Genomic DNA, 16,653 nt, shown 5'->3' on the forward strand with positions numbered 1-16,653 from the left:
TTTCTCTCTTTTTTTATTCTATATTTATTCATTTATCTTGTATAAATTCGATATGTTTGTCTTGTATATCTTCTATATATGCTTCATGCACTCTCCAAGACTGATGTTTGTACAGAGGAGGAGGAGGAGGAGGAGGGGAAACAAATCCAGCACACAAGAAAGAAACTACAAACGATCACTGCCAAAAGCCTATATTGATGTTTTCAGATTCTTAAATGTTAAAGTTGCAGCTTGAATAAATAAAATCAGGCCATACACATCGATATAGAAAATAACTTTTTGTTGCAGCCCTGTAGTTGAGCCTTTCCAAAAACATTCCATTCCTTCATATGTGATGTTTTCGCCTCATTTTCTTTAATACACTACATTTGTATAAAAATCAGAGGATTGTAGCCACACTCAGGCATGAATTATTAATTGCACTACACATGACATGTTACCTGGGGAGTAGAGTTACCTGCTGGACACCACAGGCCTATTTCATTACACAGCACTAACCCATACCAGAAGACACAAGCCACATACTCTGACGGCTGACTGCAATGTCCACAATATCTTTTGAGTCTCTCTGCCTAAAAGACGATGACTGTCCTCCTTCCCCAAGACAAGCCCAAAGAGAGGAGGACACGTTTGACACAGACTTGGAGTCTGATGGTAAGTAGGTCTTGATAATGCTCAAAAAAAAAAAAAAAAATAGTGAAATACATTATGAATGTTTTGTTTTCAGAGGAAGACGAGGGCACGATGGACGCATCTGTAGCTGAAGTGTACTTGCAGGCCTGCAGGCTTGTGGGTGTGGTACCGGTCTCCTACTTTATACGAAACCTTGACTCGACAACCATGAGCCTCACCCACCATGGACTGGGACCTTTGGGATGCAAGGCACTTGCCATTGCTTTGGTGGTAAGTTTGAAATGCAAGCCTCCTACTGAGTAAATTATTTGCTGGTTTTATTATTTTTTTACATTTCTCATAAGCTCTTTGTATTCAGAATGACATGAATATCAACAATCTGGAGCTGGCAAACAACCACATTCAAGCTGAAGGGACCAAATACCTTGTGGAAATGTTGAGGGCCAATTTCACCATTCAGCACCTGGTATGTAGGACTGCAAACTCACCAGTAGAGGGCACACATGTTTTTCAGATGACTTCCATGGTACAGTTTACAGCATCTCTGTATCTGTTTCATGTCCAGGATTTGTCCACCAACAATCTGCAGTCTGCAGGAGCTGAGCATGTGGCTAAAATGTTGCTGGGCAACATTTCCTTAAAATCAATCAAACTTTCCGGTAAACGTGCATTTGACATGATATTAGGAGGATGAAACACAGTGAGTCCACAACAGTAATAAGATTATTATAATCATCTGTGATCGTGTTTACTTTAAAATCATATTTTTCCCAACAGGTAATGGATTTACGGACGATGATGCTAAATATTTTGCAGAGTCCTTCTCCGTAAGTTCATAGAGAATAGAAATAGAAACAATCCACATTTGCTTAAAATAATAGTAATAATAATATTTTGTTTCATTTAGAGCAATTCCAGAATAAAGGAGCTTGACCTGAGCCACAATGAATTTTGTGGAAAAGGAGGGGAACATTTGGGACAAATGTTGGGTACAGAATAATTCACCAACATTAATGTTTTCATAAATCTAGTGTATTGCTTTACTTCATCAGTGTTTTATCTTTCCTTCCTACAGCGAACAATGAAGCTCTGGAGGTGCTGGACCTGAGCTGGAATCATCTTAGAATGAAAGGAGCTGTAGCTCTATGTGCAGGACTCAAAGTATGTTCTTGATAAGAAATGAATTTTACTCATGAACTTCATATGCAACGTTTGATTGCATTTATTTCCCCATCGTTAGGTGAATGTGATGTTAAAACACCTCGACTTATCTTGGAATGGCTTTGGGAACGAGGGCGCCCTGGCCATGGGAGAGGCCCTGAAATTCAACAACACTCTGGTTCACCTCAACCTCAACAACAACCGCATCACTGACGAGGGAGTCAGCATGTTGTGCAGAGGTCTCGAGTTCAACGACACGCTCCGAGCTCTCATGGTGAGAGGACGACGTTTGAATGGATCCAACGCATGTGAAAACAGTGTTGCTGCAGTTTGAAGCAAATGCTTTATTTGATTCTCCTGCAGCTGGCATATAATTCTATAACAGTAGAGGGAGCACTGGCCTTGGTTAAAGTGGTGAAGAACACACCTAAAACTGCCTTGGAGGAAATAAACATGTGTGTGAGTGACTGCTGTGGCACCGTCTTCCATCCTGCTCTAACATTCCTGACATGCATTTAACACATTTGGAAGTTTTGTGTTAATCAAATGTCATTGTTCTGTTTTTTCCCAAGCAGAATGTGCTGGTAAATGAGAACTTTGTGCAGCTGCTGGAGGTGACGTGTCAGGAGCATCCAGGTCTGGATGTGCAGTACGGAGGGGTCGGGGGCTCCATTGCGAAGAAGCCGCCAAAACGTGTCGACCCAATGAAGGTCATCCAGGCGAGTCACCCTCTGAGACTGACTTCAAATCTGAAATCATCTTCTTTCATACATGATCTCACAGTTGTCTATCAAGGATTTTACTCACACAATAGTTCAGGAAAACTATCAAATGGCTGCATTTTCTTCCTACGTTTTAAAAAAAATGCATTCTCCATCATCTCCAAAAGGATTATCTGGATCAGCACAAGCTGCGTTTGTGGGATTTCTTCCGGAACATTGACAAAGACGGCACCATGCGAGTCCCTGTCGCTGACTTTAGGAAGGCAGTGCAGGTCTGATTTACTTATCTCTGAACTGAGGGATTTCAGTCCTCTGATGATGAGCACTGGTCCAAACTTATTCATTCATTATATCATGTCCGTCACAAAGGATGTAACGAATCAATATAATCAACGAGTGAGGCACAATAACTCACTTATGTAAGTACAAACTTTGTGACTTGTCTCTTTCTCTGTTTGTTGTGTAAAACTGTGGCAGCAATCGAGCATTCCTCTGGATCGATACCAGATTGAGGAGCTGATTCAGAGACTCGATCGTGACAGGACAGGGATGGTAGACTACAGGTGAGTACATACTGTATGCTGTTGTTTGATCATATCCACGGGTGTGGATATGATCAAACAATGATGTTCCCAGCTTAGTTAAGAACATGTGCAGATCTTGTAAATGGCACAGAGATAGAGAAAGAGACATTTCCCATGGTTTTTATGATGTGCAGGGGATTGGCAGATACAAGGAAACAGATGATGAGAGATCACCGTCGGCAGCTAAGGAAGGTCGAGTCCCGTCAGAAGAAAGAGAAGCAGAAGAGCGACCGTATCCTGAAGACCTTCCAGAAGGCTGTGGAGGCTGTAACACCTCATGGTTCCATGGTCATTTCTCCTGGTGCGGCCAAAGACGACTCGAGTGGCCCGCAGCACTTTTCTGCCACCCCCCTCAGTTCATGGCACCACATTCTTATGTCCAACAGCAGTCGTTATTCTGTCACTAACCTGAGCAATGAGCATGTCCACCTGCCCATGGTAGGCGGCACTGCGTCTTACTATCCCACCAGTTCCCTGGCAATGCATTCCTACTCCCAACCCAACCTGCTGGATGACTCTCTAAACTCTGCGCGGGGCAAGTCCATCTCTGCTCAGGGTATACGCTCTGATCCGGAGATGAGCCACAGCAAGTTGACCCCCACGGCGAACCACCTGACCCAGTCCAGGCCTGCTCTCAATGCCAAGCAGCCTGAGGTCACTAAAACCAGGAAAGTGAAGAAAAAGAAAACTAAGAAACCAGTGGAAAAGGGCTCAAAGAATCCCACGCAAATGTAAATAATATATGGAATGTTATAATTCACACCCTGGCATCTTTGTTATCCACACGCAACAAATAAAGACTGATTTTGATGTTGTATTTCGTCGTCAGTTTCCATAAATGAAATGAAATCAAGAAATGAGTCACCTGTGAATCAATATTTGATTTAGTCAGTGTCTCACGCACATAGATCATCTGCAAACACAAGACATCTCAGCTCATAACACTTGGGAACTCTGTCAGTTGTGATGCACACCCAAATATAAGTGTAGTCAACAAACCCTTGTTAAACATCAGATCTGTGATAACATACGTCTCAAATAACAATGCTGTGAACTAGGACAGGTGCTGCGTCTTGCCCAATGTTGAACCTGATTATATAAACCCCACAAATGTGCCTGTCGGAGTCAAAAGCACCGCACCACAATGATCGGCGCTCTGTGTTTCTTTGCATTGCTGAGCTCCACACCGGCCTGGGGGGTACGTAAGCCGTGACTTGAAAGAATATCCTCTGAAACTAACCAAAATTAGAGATCAGAAGATGTACTTAATCCTTTTTTCCACAGCAAGCCGGCCTCTGGAGTGAGGGGGGTGTGAGGAATGACACAGGAGGTGGAAGTGGGGACAGATGTACCTGTGATGCCTTCCTCCCCACTTCAACCTTTCCTATCAGGGACCTGGAGGAGATAGAGCAGACAGCTGTGGAGATCAGCCACAGACTGGAGCTGGAGATCGCCAAGGTATTCTGACATACATGCACAGTGAATGATGACCCATTAGTGACAAGATAATGATTCGTCTTCTTCCCCCCCCGACTTGATTCCAGCTGGAAGACTATGAGTTCAAACTGACAGCATATGCACAGAAAATAGTAGAGTTGACAGCAGAGGTTGAGATAATGGAGAAGAACCCTGATGACTACACTGATGCACACATCGAGGAGGTGAAGGTGAAGATTAAGCAAGTGGAGGCTCTGATCATAGAGTTTCAACTTTCTATCACAAGCTCCACCACCATCTTTGAGTCTCTGCGCGTAGAGGTAAGTACGGAGGATGGGTCTCGCTGACATCAACAGACTAAATGCTGAAAAAAACCTTTGTTATCGTTCAGATCACAGCAATGGAGGTGACGTTGAGTAGGCTGGAGGTGACCTATGACAAGAACGTGGTTCTGCTGACCCGCCGGAAATACATCAAGGTGCAGCTGGAACTGGAGGAGTGCGAGAGGCGCCACCAGGAAATCTTCAACCCCAACATTGGTGGGTTTATGCACAGATGCAAGAACAACGCCTCCTGGGGCTTGAGTTGCTCATTTTTGTGTCTCTTTCTCTGCAGGTTCCTGTGCTCACACTGGTCTTATCAAAGTCAGCAAGCCCATTGTGAGCCAACTGAATGCTCATCTCTCCAGTAGCCACAAATTTGGAGGCTGGGGGAAAGATTCGAAGCCTATTCCTAACAGAGAGTCTATGTACTTTTACTCAGGACAAAGCAGTGCAGTGTTGTCTGACATTTACTTTTACACTAACTACCATAATTTGATTTTAAGAAGCACCTTCCAGCATCATACCTTACCACAAAACTGGAGAGGTACGGGGAACAATTTCATCGTACGAGACAACACCCTGTATTATCAGATTAACAGCCCGTTCGGGTTGGCTAAACTGAATTTCACTACCATGAAATACGAGTCCAGGGTGATTCCTCGTGCGAGCAGCAGATTCTCCTACATTAACTCCCCAAATCAAAACTTCGACTTTGCTGCCGATGAGACCGGCCTGTGGGTGACGTATGCCACGGACCAGACCGGTGGTAAAATGGCCATCGCAAAAATCAATGAGGCTTCTTTTGGGATTGAGGAGGAATGGCAGACGAGTGTATACAAACCAGCAGTGAAAAACGCCTTCATGGTCTGTGGTGTTCTGTATGTAGTCAAGACGCTCGATATCCGCACTGAAGAAATCTTCTACAAGTATGACACTAAGACTAAGCAGGGAAGCGACATGAATGTGTATTTCGAGAGGTTTCGGGATCAGTACTCCAACCTGGACTACAATCCCACTGACCAGAAGCTCTACATGTTCAATGAGGGCTACTACGTCAGCTATCATCTGTGGTTTAACCACACAACTCAAGCCACAGTGGAGCCACCACTGGCCCATGGCAATGTGTCATTGTCAAAGTCGTAAATCCTTACTTGTGATTTGCTGAAATATTCTACCTTATTCCTTATAAAGGGAACTGATAAATGTGTGTGTCCATTTTCTTCTTGTAATTCACATACTGCATCATTTTTCTTCCTTTCTGCTAATAAATGATCTCAAGCATTACAAAAGTATCCGGTGTGTCATGTTGTTCATTTATGGATGTATTTTTTGGCAATTACTCATGATAGTACACACATGGTGTAATATGGATTTTATATATAGCTGAAAAATGAAACTTAAAAGGCCCATTTTCTATTTACTTGACTTGTACATTTCATTACAGTGGGATAACGGGGTTTATTTTAATTAAATAAGCATTTTTAGTCACAGTTTATACAACAGCAAAAGCCATTCAGTCTTGATCCTGAATTTCTAGAAATAAATATGTCTTTTAAGTTTTGCTTTCTTAGTGATTTTAAATTGTTTTTTAAAAAACCCAAACAAAAAACAAATAAACCAGACATAGTCATCTCAAAGATAATCGCATAGTGTTCCAATCTTTGGTCATAATGTAGCTGCAATATTTCACACATTTTGTGTCATAGTAGCAAAACAGTAGTTTAGAAATTAAAGATGACTGAATTCTATTTAGCTGTTTCTGTGTATCACTGTGTGCCATCTTTCAGTCACACTTATATACATCTTCAAAGGGTATACCTATATTTATGTACAATTACAATCCGCTAAAAAGAGAAAACAAAACAATGTGATGCGTGCACTAAATTTTTTTAAAGGTAACACAAGGAAATCAATGTTACAAAGGCTCAGATAAAAAACTCAAGAGCAGGATAAGTTCACAAGTCGTTTTGATAAGGTCAGTACACAGAGAAGTCTGAGTGCTCTGAGCAGAGATATTCAATAAAACTCTGACGTAATCAACAAAACTTAGTCACGCATTCGAAAACAGATACAAGGCAGAACTGGTGGAGAAACAGACCAACTGAAACACACTGCTTAAATACACAAGGGGAGGAGGGTTAACAAGACACAGATGCAGGTAATGAGGGCGGGCAGATGATCAACACAGGTGGGGAGGAAGTGAAGTCACCTCAAAAGATGTCTGCAGTGTTAAGGCTGTCTTAAAAAAAATCAAAAATATCACTTAAAGAACAGTTTCATTTACATTCACAAATGTTATATTTGGTAGTACAGGTCATGACTGTTATATCAGCGATGTTTTGTGTCTTTCGCATCATCATCCAGGAAATGTAGGTGTTTTTGTATCTTATGAGCCTTGCTTTGAAAATGCACCCAACCCAGTCACACATACAAGAGAATGCTAGTTAGCCACTTGGATTATAAAGCGATACAAAAAAACCTAATTAAAAATATTAATAATAATGATAATGATAATGGGAACTGACCTCTTATCTGCTCTATATTTAATGGGTTCAATTCATCCATCCATTCATCCATTCATCCACTCTCTCACCTACGGTCAAGAGTGTGCAATTTACCTAATCCCCATATTGCATGTTTTTGGACTGTGGGAGGAAGCTGGAGAACCCGGAGTTCACACAATGAGCAAGCACAAGGCATCAGTGGAGAGAAAAAAAACAGAAGAAGACATTTCTTACAGAACCAGACTCAAAGATGTGCAGCCATCTGCCAAGTCAGGTTGGGGGGAAAGGAAAAATGGGGGACAGAGGAGAGAAAAGACAAGAGGGAGGTGAGGTAGAGAAAGAGAAAAGAACAGTGTCTCTGACAGAGAGACACTGAAAATGTAGCTAAGATAAGATCTTGCGCAATACAGTGTCAATCATTGAATTTTATGACTTCTTCCTCTTATAAACTTAACAAGGTGTTGCTAACATTCGCCGCACATGGCATTTTTCTCATCCACACCCGTTGTCCACATCAGATCTTGGGTGTTGGGTTCTTCATAGCCCAAAGTGAGGGTGTGCAAACATGCACACATGTTGAGCTCACATAATAACTGTGGGAAGAGAGAAGGTGTCATGCCATGATCTGATAAGCGCTGTCTTTAAAATCCCTCAGCCTGAGCGTCCGAGGAGACACTCGAGAGATAAACCGACACACAATGCCGCCGCTTCTACTGCTGCTCCTTCCCGTCCTGAGTCCTGCTTTGGCCTGGATTGTAAGTGACTTTTGCTTCCCTCTCATGTGAATAAACGTGATGATATCTAAGGATATTTATTACAACTAACTTTAATTATGGTGGGATTTTGTTTGCAGCCAGTGGAGGATTGGGAGTCCGGCAATGTGACTGCATCAGTGGGCGACTCGGGCCAGTGTGTTTGTCAAGTGTATTTGCCCGACACCACGTTCCCTGCTGACCGAGTTCAGCACATGCAAGAAGTCAACATGGACATGATGGTGGAAGTGAACATACAAAAGAACAAGGTGCAGTATAAGTCTGACAATTAGACTGATGACTGCAAACATATGTCACGGTTAAAAACGTCATCATTACGGCTTATGTTGTTTTTTTTTGTAGTTGGTGAGCTATCAGGGTAAAGTGGAGATCTATTTGGAAGAACTGAAGAACCTGACTGTTCGTGTGGTCATGCTCCAGACCAATGCTGACGACTACATCAAACTGGACTTTGAGCTGCTCAGGATTGAGCTCAGAGAGTTCGAGGCTCTGGTGTCGCAGCTCAAATTCTCCCTCAACTCCTCCTCGCCGTTGTTCGACAGTCTGTATACTGAGGTGAAAAAAACCCAACAACCCTGTTTTTGAACCTCCACTTCATAGTAGTTCTTCGTCGTCATGATACTGGATTTCTCTTTGACCAACGTGTTTATTTCCAGATTCGAAACATGACGCTCATCGTGAACCAACTGGAGACGTATGACAAGAGCAACCTTCAAGTGATCCGCATTGAGTTTGCTAAGCTGCAGAAGAAGCTGCAGGATTGCCAGAAGGAGCAAGAGTTCAGCAATCCCGATATCGGTAAGGCAGCAAATCAGAAGGCCGAAGATAATGTGTTTACAATGCCAGTCATTTATGCTTTATTTTGGGTTTTTTTTCAGGCAACTGCAATCACACAGGAATCATAAGCGTCAGCAAACCAACAGTGGTTCAACTAAATGGTCATCTGAGTAGCAGTTATGTTTATGGGGTCTGGGGAAGAGACTCCAAACCCAATCGTGGCTACGAGTCCCTGCACTTCTTTGGTGCATACAGCGCTCCCCATGTGTATGACCTCTATTTGTACACTAGCTATGAAAAGCTGATTCTGAGAAATCTTTTCAAACATTATGACCTGCCATCCGAGTGGGTCGGTACCGGTGACAATTACATTCTTCGCGGCCACGCCATATATTACCAGCACAACTCACCCTTCAGTATGACCAAGCTGAATCTGACGACTGGAAAATACGATTACAGAGTCATTGCAGCTGCCAGTACGGCGTTCTCGTACAGATACTCAGAAAATCAAAATATCGACTTTGCAGCGGACGAAAACGGCTTGTGGGTGATGTATGCGTCACACGCTAGCATGGGTAAAATAGTCCTCGCAAAGGTAGATGAACACTCATTTGGCATCACGGAGGAGTGGAACACTGGCGCCTACAAGCAGTTGGCGGGCAACGCTTTCATGGCCTGTGGAGTCATGTATGTCACCCGGTCAGTAGATCTGAACACAGAGGAGATCTATTACGCCTACGACACCAAGACAAAGCAGGAGAAACTCCTTAACATCCAGTTCAACAAGTTCCAGGAGCAATACAGCAGCCTGGACTACAACCCCATTGATCAGAAGCTCTACATGTACAACAACGGCTACTATGTGGCCTACAACGTGAAGTTTAACAGAGTTTAACTCCTCCCTGTCGCGATCGCCCGTATTGTGATTGATACGACTGATCTGCTTTGTCACAAAAGCTCCTTCCATTTCTTTTTTTCCTGAATAAAATCAAACTGAAGCATTCAAATGCATGTTCTCTCCGTGTGTTTATTCATGGAAATATGAAAGACTGTGTTCGACCCAATATGACGACTAATAAAACCTTTCGTTTTCATATCACTGTCACTGTTTATATATGGAAAAGGTTGGACGCCATAGAAACAACGGGATATAAAATCAAGTACAAAAGGTGGAGGAAATTTGAAATTCTTAGTCTTTTTCTCAACAGGGACACGTGATAAAGAAGAGATAGGTTGTGCTTTTTACAGCTTGTACCACCACACCCAGAGATCTCAACACACTGACACTATGGAGGAGAAATACACAAGTGTGCCCATTCAGAAGTTTGTAAAAACCTGCACTGAGCAGAGGCTCCACATGTACTACAATGGCTACTGTGCAAAAGAATGAATCTCTTGTGTCTTGACTTGCGTTCAATTCAGTGTCACGCTTCTTCTGTTTCAATTTGAATTTCAATTTCAACATTTAAGAATGAGGGTAGGGAAGCGAAATTCAGACAAATCAGAGCCCCTGCTTTCAGGGTAAGGTTGCAGCATCAGAAACACAACTCCACCCTCCCCTTACTCCACACTGTAGCTCCCTCCCCCCTTCATGTAAGCCGGCCCTCCCTTGGGGTGGGGTTTACTCTCCTTTGTGCTGTGGTTGGAGCTTGGCTCCATCTGGTACTGAGTGCCAACATTACGGCTTCAGGGGTGGTTGGATGACATCAGACATAATTATAACTCAATCTTTTTGTGTGTGTGGGATGTGTCAACGGTCAACAACAAATAAAACCTGAACGCTGTCAATTTTAGGAGTGCAAGATCAGGGTTGGAAAAAGGGGGCCTTGGGTCTGTGTGAGTGCACACACACACACACAAAAACAGCACTGTCTCTTTAAAGGAGGCAGCATCTCTCAGGATAAGGGAGGGCGCAGTGAGTGAAATGGTGCTCTGAAGTGACATCACGCTCAGCCAATCAGAGGCTTTCTCCTCCTCTCCTTTTCCTGGGATGTGAGTATTGAGGCTGCTGTAGACATGGACTTCTGCTGCTGCTGCTGCTGCTGCTGCTGATGTTGCTGCTGCTGCTGCTGCTGCTGCTGCCGGGCGGAGGGTCCAGGGCATGATCGCCTCACATCAGGTACCGTCTCTTTAACTGTGTGTGTTTTCTGTGCCGTTTATACATCGGTTTTGGTGTGTGTGGTTTCTTCCTATGCATGGTGCATGCTGTAAGGGGGAAAAAATGGAGGATGCTGGAAGATGGCTCTTCACAACAGTCCTGAGATGCTGTCGCCTCCATGTCTGTAACCAGACTGGGGTGTGTATGTGTGTGTGTGTGTGTGTGTGTTGTGGATAAATAAATGGTAGAGGAATGCTCTATTTAACACAATTTGGTTTTGTATGACAGTGGGTAAGGGGTGGATGTCTCAGAGACCATGTCAGTGTATCATACATGTCCCTCTGTAAGCACATATTATTGGACAAACACAGTGGGAGTGTCATGTCATGTTTTCTGACACGTTCTGCAGGTTCTACTCATGCCACAGTGACACATGACACGAATAATTAACCTCAGATATGCATGCTTTCTCTCTCTCTATCTCTCGTCTTGGACGTTGCGCAGCTGTGCTTCTTTTCTTTCCATTCATCAGAAAATAGTACGCAAGCTTGTAGTCACTTCCTGTGGAGGTCTGGAGGTTAACTCTTTGTTTCCACCGGCCCAGATGATCATGCGCCGCCTCCAACGCATACACCGTGGATTTCCTGGGGACACACTGAGCCCGGTGACGAGAGACAGAGATGTGTCCTGTTGTTGATAAGACCAGGGAACAAAGGTGAGTGCCCAGCTTTAACACTGAAGATCTTACTGTAAATAGCCTTTTACACACTCAACAGCAGCGGAAACCTTTCACTTATTCACTTATAAAATCATACGAGTCACTTTCTTTTGAATAATTGAACACAACTGATGTACAGTATCGGCCAAGATTGATCGATTGACCCTGAAAAATCCCGTGCTCAGGCCCAGCTGGACCTTGGCAGGTTCAAAACAAGGCAGCCATGGCAAAGAGAGACTACCTGGTGGAGGCGGCCAAGCAGATCCGCATGGCACTGGACAGCGAGGTCAATGAGGACTACGAGGCCGCCTTCAGCTACTACAAGAACGGCGTGGACTTACTGCTGAATGGGGTTCAGTGTAAGTGAAGTGGTCAGTGCTTTGGTTTGTTTTAATGGCAGCGTGTGTGTGTGTGTGACACAGAATGGGGAATTTGAAAATGGGTGTGTTTGCAAAAGACATGTGATAGGAATGTGGACAAATATAAAAACAGGAAGTCACAAACCAAAGATTAAGCACAGAGGTTTTTTTTTGCTGGTTAGACAGTTTTTCCTCGCTCACAGTGTCAATAAGAGCTGTTACTGCTCCTTATCCTGGATCAAAGGCCAAAAGGGTTTTTGTGTGTGAGGTCTATTGTATCTCAGTTCTTTGACGTGCTTGACACTGTCTCACAGTGGACCCCAACAAGGAGCGCAGAGAAGCCGTGAAGAGGAAGACAACCCAGTATCTGAAGCGAGCCGAAGAAATCTTCATCACACATCTGCAGGACAACTTGGGGAAAGGGAGCTCTCATTTAGGGGTAAGACAATCACCACAGTCATTCTAAAATGACTCCCATTCATTCATTCTTGCATTGCTTTCGTTGCCAGGGTTACAGCAGCCTGAGATTCCGTCCAATCAGACACCTGAGTTCACCCATGGAGGATCTGGAGATGTGTAAGGTGATCGGCGTGACTGATAAGGTGAGACTGACGTTGACTTACTAAAGCTCCAGTGTGTAACTTCTGTCACAAAAACACAGCTAGTGTCGAATGAGGTTTTTTTTTTTCTTAAATAGTTTCTCAATCTAAAGCTCAGAAACGAGCGGTGTGTGACGTCTTCTCCTGCTGCAGCTTTGTGACACACAGAGGAAGAGGAAGTGTGCATGAATCAGGACTATGAGGATTAGGAGGAAACTTTTCATGGGTTTTTCAAACCTAACTCAAACCACCTTAACTAAACTTAACTCAAGCAAGTCCACTAGCTGTTTTTACGTCGTCAAAAACCAGGGAGGAAATTTTGATGCGTGTGAAGAACGCCAATTTTGACTCCAGTCCAATTCGGACTGGACTATGAATCGCATTATCCAGGTATGTTAGTTTGACTAAAATCAGGCTAGTTTTAGTCGAACTAACATACGCGGATAATGCAATTCATAGTCCAGTCCGAGGCGGTCGTGTTTACATGACATTAAGAAAACCGAATTATTGTCTCAGTCCAGCTAATATCAGACTTTTAACAAGTGTAGCTGTTATTCTTCTGCATTTCCGTCATCAGTTATGTCGTAAAATGCTGACTATTGTTTAAATGTAATGGACTTTATTTTGTTTCTTAAAGTTACGTACTACAGCTTTAACTGTCTATAGCAAGATATACTGTAGTAATTACATGTATCTGCTTTATAACTACAATTATTATTGTTTTTTTTTATCCCATCCAAGGTCCTGATTGTCCAAAGTATGGTGAATAAGGAGACATTTGTTGTAAAGGTGAGTATTCATTCTTCCTCCATAGACGGCCACTGGGGGATGTTCATTTGGCTGCAAAGCCGTGTTGTTGAGTTCTGTGGTGAGACAGCTGATGGGAGCCCTCTCCATCCTGTCTCCCTGAGTATCAGCCAGCATTGATCTGACTCACTTTAGCCAGCGCTGCTGCAACTCAGGTTTCAGCCACTAGAGAGAAACGCTAACAGAAAGACACTGATCTCTAAAGGGGGCCAATCCAAGCTGTCGTGCATCTCTCTATTCTTGCAGAGTCTGGTCAAGTCGAGCTGGGAGAGCAGGGATCAGCCAACCATCATTCCTCAGGGCGTGCCATACATGGTTAAGCTGTTAAGATACTACGTCAGCGAGGATGCTGTGTACCTGCATCTCGAGCACGTCAAAGGTGAGAAGTTCACCGAGGTTTTCTTTGCAAACATAAGCATTTCAAGAGTCGCACATTTCTAAACCCCGTCGTCGTAGGTGGGAGGCTCTTCTCGAAGCTGCACAAGCTACGGAACGAGAAGGCCCAGGAACACCCCGAATGCTTCACCTCCGGCCAGCACAGCATCAAGCTGAAGACCAGCTACACCTCTCCCACCATCAGCACAGACTACCAGCACAACACCAAAGGAGGCACGGTGGGCATTCCTGAGAAATTAGGCGACGAAAGCCCCGATACGGACTTCCCCACTTCCTGGGATGAGACTCAGCAGCGCGTGGAGAGCTGTGGCACTCACTCGTACATCGAGGAGACGGGCTGTCTGCAGAAGACTCGCTCTGCAGCATCACTTTACAGCAAGCTCGATCGATTGAGTTTGCATTCCGGCGTGCCGAGGAAGCAGGCCGACACTCGCATCCATCCACCAGCCCCTAGTTTGTGCTTGCACTCTAGTGAAACTCAGGAAAAGCCCGCTCTTCCTCTGTCCTGTGCTCGTGTCAGTCAAGCTCTCGACGTCATGTCAGAGGTCCACCGCAAGAAACTTGCGATGGGACTGCTTGAGTGCAGCTCCGAGTTTGAGGTGGCATGGAAAGCTGCAGACCAAGCACAGACCTGCGAGAAAATAAACCCCTATGCAGTGACTGACACGCCAGGACAGACTGCACCTCACACCAATCAGACCTCATTTATAAAAACGGGAAAGGGTGAAAATAATGGTTTGAGTTCTTCCCCTGCTATCTTGCATCTTCCTCTCCATTGCCAAACCCAGATCCGTGGTAGGGCATCATGGGAAACCAACGGCTCGAACCAGGGATCTGTTTTAAGTGGTTACTCTGCAGACGCGGTTACGGGCTCGGTACACGACCACAGCAGTCCCACCGTGGAGGAACGGAACGGTATGGTCATCATCAGGAGCACGGACCGAGCGGTGTTTTCTGAGCACACCTCAGAAAGCTCCTGGCCTTGCTCTACCTCACTCTACCACAGCAACACAGGGAACCAGATCACGTCTTCAGAGATGCCTCTGACCCTGTCCGGAGTGGAGTGCGGAGGGGAGACGTGTCTCGGTGAGGCCGGAGAAGGTGCAGAGGAAGCCTATGAATTGAGTCCTAAAGAGAAAGTGGCGCCTGCAAAAGAGGGATCATTTCTGGGCTGGTTTTCCTCTGGTCCTCTTGGAGCCCCATCCAGTAACGACGGTTTGCTTAAATCTGTGGAATCAGTCGGGCAGAGAGAAGACCAGATTATTGAGGTGGACGGCTGGTGTCACCTGCCTCAGCTCTCTAACAAGTCTTCCCAGCTTAGGGGTCGGACCCCACAGACTTGCTGGGGGCTTCCAGAGGCAGAGGTGCGTGTCTGGGGGGCACAGATCCTGTTGGCCTTGGAGAGTCTGCACCAGCAAGGCATCCTGTGCCGTGATCTCAACCCCAGAAATGTTCTGCTCACCAGCAACGGTGAGTCTGTCGATTCACTCTCACACTGTCACGAGGGAAAGGTGCAACACTCTTGATTTAGGTCCAACATTGTTCTTCCAGGAAAGGTGTGTTTGACATTTATCGGCCAGTGGAGCGAGGTCCAGTCAGAGATTTGCTCCAAAGCCGTGGAACAGATGTACTGTGCTCCAGGTAAATCTGAAGCTTTGTTGTAAGCTCATGTCCTGCCCTCTAGTGGCGAGATGTAGTCTGTCCACTCTAGTGCTGCACAACAGATGGGAATAAAGAGAAAAACTGAGTTTGTTTGTTGACAGAAATCGGTGGCGTGTCCAGGGTTACAGAGGCCTGTGACTGGTGGAGTCTCGGAGCCATGCTGTTTGAACTCCTCACAGGAATGGTAAGCAAGAAACACGACGAGAACCAAGCAACGTCTGTGATTGTGTCGCTGTGTTGGCAGAATTGGCTTCTCTCACACTCTGCTCACTGCATCTCTCAGCCACTGTGGCAGCTCCACCCGGCAGGAATCCACTCTCACACTCAGCTGCTCATCCCCGACCACCTGAGCACCGCGGCTGCATCTCTGCTCACCGAGGTTAGGTCAAACGCCCACAAGACACTTGTGTTTGATCTGTGCGATTGCAATAAACACACATAACTAAAAATGTCTTTTCTCCTCTTCCCATTATCCCGCTCCAGCTGCTTCAGTTCGATGCTGGCTATCGGTTGGGTTCTGGTGGTGGAGGTGTGAGTGACATTAAGTGCCATCCCTTCTTCAGCAGCATCTCTTGGAAAGCTCTAAGCTGCTAGCACTTTGCTAAAAGGGTGGACGCTCTCCCACGCCCCAATTTAGCATCCGTGTGTGGCCGGACGGGATGCAGCAAGCGATTCCCAAGGAAAACAAAACTGAGGAAAAGAAACTCCCAAAACACTTGTGCTATTTAAGGGGTTTCAATTCAGTTTTTTTTTTTTTTTTAAATCATCAATTCAAATTAAGTGACACTGCATGAAAACTGACGCCACCTAACCCGAAATTCTGGCAATTCCAAAACGTAGGACTGCCTGACATTTAATATTGTAATAAAACAAGTACATTCTGCAATAGGAGTGTTTGTATTCCTTCGTATACCCGGTCATTATTGACAGATGTTGTGTTTCTGAAGAGGACGGAGACAGAGGATTAAGGATACATGTCATAATCATGAACACGTCTCTCCAAAAGCTACCCACTGAAATCTGGTGAAGAGAAATCCCTTCCGTTGGATTTAATCAGTAAACATCCACGTTGTGAAGGACGGGACGCATGAGAAATAATC

General features: G+C 44.8%; 4 protein-coding genes across 4 annotated transcripts; all 4 read left to right on the top strand.

The window, feature by feature from the left end:
- Window positions 1-514: 514 nt before the first annotated feature.
- Window positions 515-3,855, top strand: LOC131445047 (leucine-rich repeat-containing protein 74A). Its single transcript, XM_058615825.1, has 13 exons — window positions 515-654; window positions 728-903; window positions 992-1,099; window positions 1,199-1,292; window positions 1,411-1,460; window positions 1,541-1,622; window positions 1,709-1,794; window positions 1,874-2,068; window positions 2,158-2,253; window positions 2,370-2,513; window positions 2,684-2,788; window positions 2,994-3,079; window positions 3,235-3,855. Exons 1-13 carry the CDS (start codon window positions 543-545, stop codon window positions 3,833-3,835), a joined length of 1,935 nt encoding a protein of 644 aa, XP_058471808.1. The 5' UTR covers window positions 515-542; the 3' UTR covers window positions 3,836-3,855.
- A 369-nt stretch (window positions 3,856-4,224) lies between these two features.
- On the top strand, window positions 4,225-6,152 carry olfm4.1 (olfactomedin 4, tandem duplicate 1). Its single transcript, XM_058615587.1, has 5 exons — window positions 4,225-4,298; window positions 4,385-4,558; window positions 4,645-4,857; window positions 4,929-5,076; window positions 5,153-6,152. The coding sequence occupies exons 1-5, from the start codon at window positions 4,245-4,247 to the stop codon at window positions 6,001-6,003; spliced, it is 1,440 nt and encodes a 479-aa protein (XP_058471570.1). The 5' UTR covers window positions 4,225-4,244; the 3' UTR covers window positions 6,004-6,152.
- A 1,858-nt stretch (window positions 6,153-8,010) lies between these two features.
- Window positions 8,011-9,921, top strand: LOC131444896 (olfactomedin-4-like). The gene is made up of 5 exons (XM_058615599.1): window positions 8,011-8,119; window positions 8,218-8,385; window positions 8,480-8,692; window positions 8,794-8,935; window positions 9,016-9,921. Exons 1-5 carry the CDS (start codon window positions 8,063-8,065, stop codon window positions 9,807-9,809), a joined length of 1,374 nt encoding a protein of 457 aa, XP_058471582.1. The 5' UTR covers window positions 8,011-8,062; the 3' UTR covers window positions 9,810-9,921.
- An 813-nt stretch (window positions 9,922-10,734) lies between these two features.
- On the top strand, window positions 10,735-16,618 carry rps6kl1 (ribosomal protein S6 kinase-like 1). The gene is given in 12 exon segments (XM_058615121.1): window positions 10,735-11,033; window positions 11,517-11,727; window positions 11,916-12,089; window positions 12,404-12,528; window positions 12,599-12,691; window positions 13,430-13,477; window positions 13,742-13,909; window positions 13,912-15,361; window positions 15,443-15,532; window positions 15,655-15,737; window positions 15,837-15,932; window positions 16,037-16,618. Coding segments are annotated over 10 exon segments (2,400 nt in total). The 5' UTR covers window positions 10,735-11,033; window positions 11,517-11,727; window positions 11,916-11,953; the 3' UTR covers window positions 16,148-16,618.
- Window positions 16,619-16,653: the final 35 nt, after the last annotated feature.

Source organism: Solea solea, chromosome 18 (genome assembly GCF_958295425.1).
Source record: "Solea solea chromosome 18, fSolSol10.1, whole genome shotgun sequence".
Classification (NCBI taxonomy): domain Eukaryota; kingdom Metazoa; phylum Chordata; class Actinopteri; order Pleuronectiformes; family Soleidae; genus Solea; species Solea solea.